This window comes from Xenopus tropicalis, chromosome 10, assembly GCF_000004195.4.
Source record: "Xenopus tropicalis strain Nigerian chromosome 10, UCB_Xtro_10.0, whole genome shotgun sequence".
In the NCBI taxonomy this organism is placed as follows: Eukaryota; Metazoa; Chordata; class Amphibia; order Anura; family Pipidae; genus Xenopus; species Xenopus tropicalis.
The window spans coordinates 50,480,345-50,491,045 of record NC_030686.2 but is presented as its reverse complement, the minus strand read 5'-3'; the positions used below and the strand labels follow the sequence as shown (position 1 = coordinate 50,491,045).

General features: G+C 40.5%; 1 protein-coding gene across 2 annotated transcripts; it reads left to right on the top strand.

Annotated features, from left to right (window-relative positions):
- Positions 1-1,163: 1,163 nt before the first annotated feature.
- On the top strand, positions 1,164-7,819 carry sco1 (synthesis of cytochrome C oxidase 1). 2 transcript variants are annotated; one of them, XM_031894363.1, is made up of 7 exons: positions 1,164-1,228; positions 3,624-3,734; positions 3,982-4,072; positions 5,446-5,643; positions 7,068-7,160; positions 7,266-7,381; positions 7,526-7,819. In XM_031894363.1, the coding sequence occupies exons 1-7, from the start codon at positions 1,208-1,210 to the stop codon at positions 7,658-7,660; spliced, it is 765 nt and encodes a 254-aa protein (XP_031750223.1). In that variant the 5' UTR covers positions 1,164-1,207; the 3' UTR covers positions 7,661-7,819. The 2 variants fall into 2 exon arrangements, with proteins under 2 accessions (XP_031750223.1, XP_031750222.1); XM_031894362.1 differs by lacking the exon at positions 1,164-1,228 and adding an exon at positions 1,298-1,411.
- Positions 7,820-10,701: the final 2,882 nt, after the last annotated feature.

Here is a 10,701-nt window from a genome sequence, read left to right as displayed (position 1 = left end):
CACCTCTCTATGTCCCTTAGTCAGAGATCTCCTACAGACTGACCAACCAGGCTCTCAGGCTTCTTGATTGGCCAGCTGAGTCTAATTGGGCCCACCTGGCCAGTCTGTAGCACTTTTTACTATAGCCAGTCTGTGTATGTGTAAGAATATATTCTGTTATTGATAAGCTTACATACATATACAGTGACTGCAGTGTTATTGCTAAGTTATACAAAAGACAAATTGATTTTATGGGAATGTACAAGTGGGTGCCCTAAAGTTAATGTTTAACTACAATTCCCAGAATCCCCCACCAGCTCACTTGGCATGTATGTTTCAAATTGCTGGGCCTTTGCTAAAAATCTCAATTGCTGCTGCTCAAAAAGTAAGGGAGAGAGGTGTCTCCACAGGTAAATTGGGTTGAATTTTTAGACCTTCTTCAAAGCCTTCAAATAGGAAAGCTGGGCAGGTGGGGGTTGAAATGTAGGTGTCAGTCAAGAATGGTTGGACCCGCCCACTCCTTGGAACACAAGCTGCCTGTCAGTACTGAGCCAAGCTAAGCAGATTCCCATTGATGAAAGTTCCCCTTTAAATTAGCCTAAATTCCCCTGATATCGCAAACCTGTCTCACTTGGCGACCTTGCCTTGTGTATGGCCCCCTTAAAACTTATTTAATTAAATATGAGAAAGTAATGGTACAATCCCATACCCTATAGAGCAGGGGGTAGAACAGACAGGTTGAGCCTGAATAGAATAGAAATGGGAGCTTCTGTCTATACTGTCCAATTGCATGCTGGGTATTGTAGTTTTATATTAATCCTAGCTGTAGGCTGCTTGTTAGATACAAACTACATTACCCAGCATGCAATGGGACAGGCACAATAGGGGGGAAAAAACTTTGGCTAGTTTCACTCTATAAACCCGCCAAGGCTCCAAAAAATAGCCCCAAAGTGTACCTTGGCGGGTTTGTACCTTATAGTTCCGCCACGGTTATAGTATGGGAACCTTATGAATTCTGAGAAGAATTGATGCGAGAAATACTAAATGTGAGAACTGAAATAAAAATATGTAAAATAAACAGGAATGCCCCAGAACCTGCACACAAACCCCATAAATACTAGGCGGGTTTCCTTCATAACACGGGCAGTACATTAGCCAGGTACGTCCCGGCAATCGTAAGCACGTTTGCGCATGTGCGCCAGTAGCCCCGCCTCCTTTACGGCACAGGATGACTGACGGACTTTTGCAGGTTTGGATACGCCCCCTCGGTGACGTCACACGTTGCCGTGACTTCGAATTCTCCACAGGGAACGTGTGTACTGACATTTACCTCAGGAAGATGGCGGCGCTCATAGGGCTGTACGGGAGGGTGGGAATGGGCTCTGCCAGAGGGGCAGCGCTCTGGGGATTGGCGGCTCCGGCCCGAAACGGGGTACGTGTGGGGAGTGGGTGGGAGTGGGGGTGAGTGGGTGTGAGGGGAGAGTGGGTGTGAGGGTTTCACTCACAGGAACACACTGACTGGGATGTACATGTACTACCTCACCGACAAAGTCTGACTGACTGACTGACTGACAGAGACTTTGTATGACTGACTGACAGTTTGTTTATATGACTGACAGTTTGTATGACTGACATTGTTTGTATGACTGACTGACATTGTTTGTATGACTGACAGTTTGTTTATATGACTGACTGACAGTTTGTATGACTGACTGACATAGTTTGTATGTATGACTGACTGACAGTTTGTATGACTGACTGACAGTTTGTATGACTGACTGACATAGTTTGTATGACTGACAGTTTGTTTGTATGACTGACAGTTTGTATGACTGACAGTTTGTTTGTATGACTGACAGTTTGTTTGTATGACTGACAGTTTGTATGACTGACTGACAGTTTGTATGGCTGACTGACAGTTTGTATGACTGACAGTTTGTATGACTGACTGACATTGTTTGTATGACTGACAGTTTGTTTGTATGACTGACAGTTTGTATGACTGACTGACATAGTTTGTTTGTATGACTGACTGACATTGTTTGTATGACTGACAGTTTGTATGACTGACTGACATAGTTTGTTTGTATGACTGACTGACATAGTTTGTATGACTGACTGACATTGTTTGTATGACTGACAGTTTGTTTGTATGACTGACAGTTTGTATGACTGACTGACATAGTTTGTATGACTGACAGTTTGTTTGTATGACTGACAGTTTGTTTGTATGACTGACAGTTTGTATGACTGACTGACAGTTTGTATGACTGACTGGCATTGTTTGTATGACTGACTGACATTGTTTGTATGACTGACAGTTTGTATGACTGACTGACAGTTTGTATGACTGACTGACAGTTTGTATGACTGACTGACAGTTTGTATGACTGACTGACATTGTTTGTATGACTGACAGTTTGTATGACTGACAGTTTGTATGACTGACTGACAGTTTGTACGACTGACTGACAGTTTGTACGACTGACTGACATTGTTTGTATGACTGACTGACATTGTTTGTATGACTGACTGACAGTTTGTACGACTGACAGTTTGTACGACTGACTGACAGTTTGTATGACTGACTGACATTGTTTGTATGACTGACTGACAGTTTGTATGACTGACTGGCATTGTTTGTATGACTGACTGACATTGTTTGTATGACTGACTGACAGTTTGTATGACTGACTGACATTGTTTGTATGACTGACTGACAGTTTGTATGACTGACTGGCATTGTTTGTATGACTGACTGACATTGTTTGTATGACTGACTGACAGTTTGTATGACTGACTGGCATTGTTTGTTTGTATGTGCACCCACCCCAGCTGCTGTACCTGTAAGGGGATTGGTACTTGCCCATTGCAATAGGAAATATAACTAAGCCCTATATTGTTATCATTAGCTTAAAAGGAGAGTCCAATAATCCCATATAGTGGGGGTTCCCAGGCTCTGTGCTACTTGCCCTTGTTGCCCTTGATTAGCAGCAGCAGGAGGACATGTTTCTTTTCTGCATTCTCCCTTTCTGCTGAGTCACAGGCAGTGCTACACTTCATACAGAACCGTAAAACTGAATGTGACACTGCTGGCACCCCTGCCTTATACCTGCACATACAGTATATATATATAGATATATTGTGTATTAGCTTGGACATTATCCTCCTATATGGTGCTTAAGCCATAATACACTTATTACAGACTGCAGAACTCTAGCTTATAAACAAATTATTATAAACTTAAAGGGGCTGTTAACTTTTCAGTTGGTCTTCATTCATTCTCGTAGTTTTTAATCTCACTGACCCCGGCAGCCAAAAAAAAACTATTGCTCTGTGAGGCTCCAGTTTTATTGTTACTTTTTATAACTTGTTTTTCTACTCAGGTCCTCTCCTATTCATTTTCCATCCTCTCATTCAAACCACTACCTGGTTGCTAAGGTAACTTGGACCCTAGCAACAAGATAGCTGCTGAAACCCCAAACTGCAAAGCTGCTTAACAAAAAGTGAAATATCTAAAAAACTACAAATAATAAAAAAATGAAGACCAATTGCAAAATATCTCAAAATATTACTCTCATGGTCAGTCCACTATGGATAATTCAGTATTCTGGCCACTGATTACAACTTATTCTTTAACCTAGACTGGCAGTTACCTGTGTGCAGTTTGCTGTAGGAATTCTAGGAATATTCGGCTGCTCAGTACACTTCCACCTCCTCCACCTGGGAAAAAGACAGGACCATCCAAACCAGGGGTAAGGAGAAGAGATCCATATTTTGGTAAATGTGTATACTTAGGTTTATTTTTTGGGGGGACATTAAAGATTAAAAAATAAATGTGTCGGCAATATAAAAGAAATACAAAGGAATATAAAAACAGAATGTAAGGATTTCTTAGAAAGCAAAGAACGTGTGCAAAATAATAGTAATAAGAATGTGAATAAGATGTGTCTGTCCTGGGTATTTTCCATTGATAAGCTCCTCTGATTTTTCTCCCAGTAGCCTGTCTCCTGGAAATCTCTGGCACTTACTGTTGCCTTGGGGGGAGCTTTAATGGCTGGAATGAAATATCTCAAAAAGGAGAAAGAGGACAGTAAGTTTTTCATCCTATCACTTTTCCCATAGCCAGACTGTCTAATGTATATTAATGTTAACCTCACGTAAAGGAGAAGGAAAGGCTAATAAAGAGTTAATCCCAAGCTGCAGGCATACCTTCAGTTGTCTCAATAGTGCCCTTAAGTCTCCCCATATTTCACCTGTTCAGAAGATCTGAAGCCAAACGGGAAGAAAAAATGCTGAGCTGGGTAAAGGATTCCCATAATGCATCACTCCTGCTCAGACCCTACGACCGGGACACTGTAGGCGGCGCATGCGCATTGCTGACACGCTCCCCTCCTCTCCCTACCCAGGCCCCTGTGAGCGTGCACACAGACGCAGAGGACACAGAAGCACAGAAAAAGCAGGGAAGCCCAGGCAAGCGCTGCGGGGTGGGGCACTGCGAGCGGGTTTGGGGTGTTAGGTCACCGGGGGGGTGTTTGGTCGCCGCAGGGATGATGCTGGGGGGAAATCCAACATGGCGGCCACGACAGAGTGCAAAAAGAGGAAAGGAAGGCACATTTTGGGAGAAGGGAGGATTATTTTTAAAAATAAAGTTGGCTATCTGCTACTGGCAAGGGGGCTCTACGATATATTAAGATCTATAGTAGAAGCCTTTCCTTGCTCTTTAAGCAGGCCAATAAAAGCTGCTGACTCAATCCTTTTTAGCAGCTTCTTTGTCCATGTATGGGGCCCACTGATGGGCCGTCTGACCAATATCTGGCAAATTCAACCAGGTATCTATAGGGAACCTTTGAAAATGCCATTGAATGAGTACCACATAGGTGCATTGATGCAGTTTAATCTCTGTAGGCCCCAATGCATGATCCAATTGTTGGCCCCAGGGCCACATGATCAGATCAGCCCAATATGGCTTTGCACGCGTGTCCCAGATCCATTTGTTTGGTAAGATCTAGAAGTGTACTGAAATTCAAGTATTTACATACAAGGTTGTTTTTAATTTTTTTTTAATTCTACAATAAAGCTTAACAGAACAACTAAAACAACAGTGGTACCTGTATTCCTTCCCAAATTGATGCTATGTTGTGGGCAACAGGTGAGTATAGGCCCTAGGGCAAATATGGAAATGGGTGCTCTGTAAAACTACCCAATGAGCCTTCCTGGTGGTGTTTGTCAGGTTGTCTTAGGACAGATATTAAAAATGTTTATTGTATACGTGTGTGTTGTTTCTTTTTATATCTAATAAAGGAAGTGATATTTTTGAAAGTGGACCTTTGAAATAAATATATGTGTCTTGTCACCCCCATTCAGCTGTTTATCAATAGCTTATCTGTTGTGTCCAAATGTTTACTAATGCAACTGGGCACGGATCACTGGCTCTAATTTTGTCATGAAACATTTCTTTTGTAGAGCTAGAGCAAGAAAGGAAACGTTCCCTGGGGAAGCCATTGCTGGGTGGACCATTCTCTTTAATTGATCACAACGGGCAACCCAAAACAGACAAAGATTATCTCGGCCAATGGGTCCTGCTTTACTTCGGATTCACACACTGTCCGGACATTTGTCCTGAAGAAATTGAAAAAATGATTCTGGTGGTAGATGAGATTGGTAATAATATAACCTGTTGTTTCACCCTTTGTGTGTATTCAGTCAAACTAACAATTCTTGTTTCATGTAAATATAACTTTATAATTAAGTCCTCTGTTTACCAACTGATATATCCTGGTTAGGTGTGGTTAACTTAAAGGACATGTAAAGTCTACATTTGCCGTCAATGTATATCAGTTAGACATGTTTCCCCCACCCAAATGGCATTATTTGTACTGCATATATCTGCTCCGTTTGCTAGCACCATCACATTTTCCTAAAGCAAGTAGCAGCCTTTACCCGGTGGCCATTTTTCCTCTACATAATCAGATACATATAAATCTTCAAACAGCATACACACACACAGGCCCTTATTTAGCATATATTTCATCAAGAATACAGGCTCACACAGGCACAACTGTCTGATAAAAGTTCTGCTTTGTTTGAGCTGAGCTCCGGAGAGAAAGTTAGGAGAAAAAAATTGAAGCAGACAGCTAGAGCTGAGTTTCTTTGGTAACCAGCAATGCCATCTCTTCACTGGCTGCTAGACTAGAGGGCGTGTTTAGTAATCTGAGCTTAGAACAACTGAGCATGCTCACTAGCCAACAGCCAAAGCAAATTCCCGAGAGAGGGGGCCGAGTGGGTTACAGGAAGAGAAGGAAATCTGAGTGATTAAGGGGTTGCTGCAGTCTTACTATTAACCTCTGGACAACCAGAGTGGCAGGTATTGAAAGATTTCAAAGAGGCTGTTTGTAGGATCCTGCCAATTATTGGGACCCTGGATCTCCTCGTTCAGACACTGTCGGGTGATACGGTGTGGGGTTAACATGTCCTTTAAAATCAGGTTTTATATACAAGTGTGAGTTTAAGTATTTTTGTGAACTAGTGGATAGAAATGAATAAACACAAACCATCTGTTAATTGCTTAAAGCTGGCCATATACTTTCAGATTTTAGTCTTCTTCCGACGAACGTTCGCATATCGAATGCAATGATCTAAAAGTAACATTCACTGAAATTGTAGGATAAAGCCCTAAAATAACAAATGGGAGGATGTTCTGGACATGAAGTAGTTGGCAGACAACGACCGTATGAAAGTGACTCCCATTGTAGGTCCCCAAGGATATTGTCACATACAATATCATACTATATATACATACATATATACACATCAGATTTTATCGTTATCCAACGAAAATTTTCTAACCTGGCCTATCGAATAAACGACCAATCGCAATTGTCCGGAAATTATGAGGACGATAATTCTGAGCCCACACATGGTCCGAAAATCATGCAAAACTGGGTTTTTATCTGTACACATATGGCCAGCTTAGGTCTATGTATCGCTTATTGGCTGTAGTTGTATAAACTTACAGTGTAGTGTCGGGTAGAAACTCATGTTTCTATATATTAATCATTTATATATTTATTTTTTTACTTCTTAAGATAAAATACCAACACTCCCAAATTTAACTCCACTTTTCATCACTATTGACCCTGAACGTGATAGCAAAGATGCAGTCGCCAACTATGTTAAAGGTAAGATTTTTTCGGGACCCAACACTGTCATTTTTACCGCTTTCTTGGGTTCTGCCCATGTCTTGTGAAAATGATGTGCTACAGTTACCATTTTTTCTTTACTAGAATTTTCTCCCAAACTGATTGGATTAACTGGTTCCTCTGAACAAATTGAGAAAGTGGCCAAAGCTTATAGGGTCTATTTCAGCTCAGGACCAAAAGATGAAGATAATGACTATATAGTAAGTAAATTATAAGTACATTGTAAATTTTAAATGGACTTTATGACCAAAATAAACAAGGGGAATCGTGATCTTGTGTCACCCTAGGCCTCAGACAAAGAAGTAAATGAGTTCGGTTGAATTAATTGCACCTTTTCCCAACAGGTAGACCACACTATTATCATGTATCTGCTTGCACCAGATGGATCCTTTGTGGATTATTATGGGCAAAACAAAAGGAATGCAGAGATTTCATCTTCTATCGCATCGCACATGCGTAACTTTAAGCAAAGGACATAACGGAAGGAGGCAAGACCAGCTTTGTACATTGTGTCGTTATACTGCCTTACGACTTTTACTTGATTCTGCCTGTTTTTCTATGTTGAATGCTGCAAGAGATATTGGCTCTGTAATATATAAACATGACTAAAAAAAACCTTTTTTGGATTTTTACAGAAACCCGTGTGCAGAGTGGTGGCTTTGTTAGGTGAAACAATTGAGGCCAGGTCTCACTGTGCAGGTAGAGAGGAAAGATACTGAAATATTAGAATAAGCTTCAGAGTCAACAGTGAGTAGAAACAGTTACATACTGCAGTCTTGTAAAGTAGCATTTTGACTCTTTCCAAATGGGCAGAATCCATTGTCTTTGCATTCACCTTTACATTAACTAGAATTTTATAGAATGTCCTATTACTAGCAACTTTGCAATTGGTCTTCATTATTATTATTGAATTATTACATCTTTCCAGCTTTCACATGGGGGTCACTGCCCCCGGCAGCCAAAAAGTCAACTTGCTCTGTGAGGCTACAATTGTAATTTTATTGTTACTTTGTATTCCTTATCTTTCTATTTAATCTCTCTTCTATTCATATTCCATTCTGGTTGATACGGTAAACAAGACCCTAGCAACCAGATAGCTGCTAAAATTCCAAACTGGAGAGCGCCGATCAAAAAAAAGCTAAATAACGGAAAAACTATTAATAATTAAAACCAGTTGCAAATAGTCTCAGAATATTAATGTCTACGTTATATAAAAAGTTAATTTCAAGGTGAGCAATCCCTTTAATGGCTTTAGCTTTCAGCTAAAGGTACATGCAGAAAAGGAATGTTCTGGGCATTCAATATACTATATACAAAATAATGTGATGTGTGTGTGTGTGTATGTACATACAGACTCCTGCACGGGTCCGTGGCCACAGAGGCAAATAAAGAATGTTGGGCCACCATTTGGCTGAATCTTAACCTTATCATGCATCACCCCTATCAAATGTTTATTATAGTGATTATATATATATAATCTTACAATCTAGGGCTAACATCTTGCTTCTGGCTCCAGATTGGGGTATTAACAGTGGGGGGCTGGATGTAACATTAGTTACTATGAGTATTTTGAATTCTGTTTATGTGATTATTGTTTCAGGCTGTGCTGTAAATGTCTATGTCCCACCTACTCCATTGTTGCACCATTCCATTTGTGTATGTGGGTACAATTTTATAAGATGTTTCTGTTCATTCCCAAATTCTGCTTCCATGTCTTGTTCTTTCAAGCTGGCCTGGCTTTATGCTAGTTTTCCAGTTTCAGAAACACTGAAGCGATGCTGCTGTTCACTTTGGGATTTTGCTTTATCTACTGTGATTTTTAGGCGCTCGCTGCTTTTCAGGTTTGGCAAATAAGGCTGTATAATACTTGAAAATAAACACTATTGCTTTTTGTTTATTGTAGTGCCCTTTAGTAAAGAGATTAGATTTTAGAAACACGATAGCATAGCGGATAATTCTGGATTGTTAGATAAACACTCATTCTTTAGTGGTTTAAAGTGAAAGAAATAATTCACGTGCGGGTCGAGTTTGCAAGAAGGTCCCTGATTATAATAAAAGCTGTAGTTTAAATTTTCTTTGACAATTAGGGATCCATTTTCTTAGTAATGCCATGGGAAAGAAGATATATAGCACAGAAGAGCTTTCCCTACTTCTAAGACAGAATGTATGCAATTAATAGGATAAAATTATACCAATTATTTGTTTCTTGAAGGGCAGTTCCATATCACTTTTAGTCTGCTCTGTTATTATTTGCCCCAAATATGACTCAAGCTTGGTTGTCAGGCTCTGATGGTGGACAGCTTGGATGGCGCACTTCCAGATATTTCCACTTGGTAGCACTAGTAGCCAGGCAGATATTTGTGTCACTTGCTTATAATAAAGTCAGGTTTTACTCACCTAAAATGTGGTTGCCCCCACAACAGTCCTAGGATGTTATTGAAGATTAAATTATTGCAATTATGGTCTTGTTGGATCAGCCAACTCCCTGCCACGTGTTATGCTATGTGTCACCCTGGCGTGTTTTCTCTTGTGTCATGTGTCACGTCTCCTAGTTCATTCCACACCACAATATTTTAAATGCCTAATATATAGTTTTTTAAAATATCTATTATCTACTTATATATTAGGCTAAATTTACTAACATGTGGCATTGAATGCAATGGGGGGCACTTGGCCTTTTCAGTTGGGTCTTCATCTCCCATATGTAAAATATAGAAATAATAGCATAATAATAGCATAAATCAGATCTTTGCTCAGCCTGTCTTGCTACAAATGGCCCTTATAAACAAAAGTATCTTCTCATCCATATTCCCCCTCCTCACACCACCTCATTACTGACTTCCAAGCTAACGAGATAATTGCCCATATTGCATGGGGTGGGAATGCACTGGCAGTCTGTTCCAGGTCCCCCTGGCTTATGTCATATATGTTTTGTATGCAGAATCATTTTTGTTTTTTGGCATTTAGAACGAAGGAAATTGCGGTAAAACTGTGGACACATCCTACCACTCGGAGACCAGAGGGAGCACCAGGTATTGATTACTAAACCAAAGGAGATGATTTCTGTGGCTTTAAATGAGATGTGGGAATTCTAAGCACATAAAAACATGAGACAAGGAGCCAGATAATATTGTTATTGCGCCTAATGTGCTGTCATTCTGGCTCTCACTGCTACAGCTGGGAAAGGAGAGAGGATTCCAGTTCTGCTGATAGGGTTCTGCCAATTCCTATCCTCTTAGCTAATCTCTGTTTCCTTTTGGCAGAACCGTATCTTAAGAGTTTAGCTATTGTTCAATGCTGGCCATACCCAGGCACAACTTAATAAGATCTTTGCTCACTTTGCTAAATCAAACTTATTATATATCACTGGCATTAGGCACCAAGTTAGGGTCCAATGCAGGCCTGTCGGGAGAGAATGCATCTATTAGTTCATGTGACTGAGTGACGGACTTAATAGCACGGTATCTGTTCAATCCCCTACCAGATTTTGGTTGCGTGTAAGGGGTGGAAAGGTGATTGT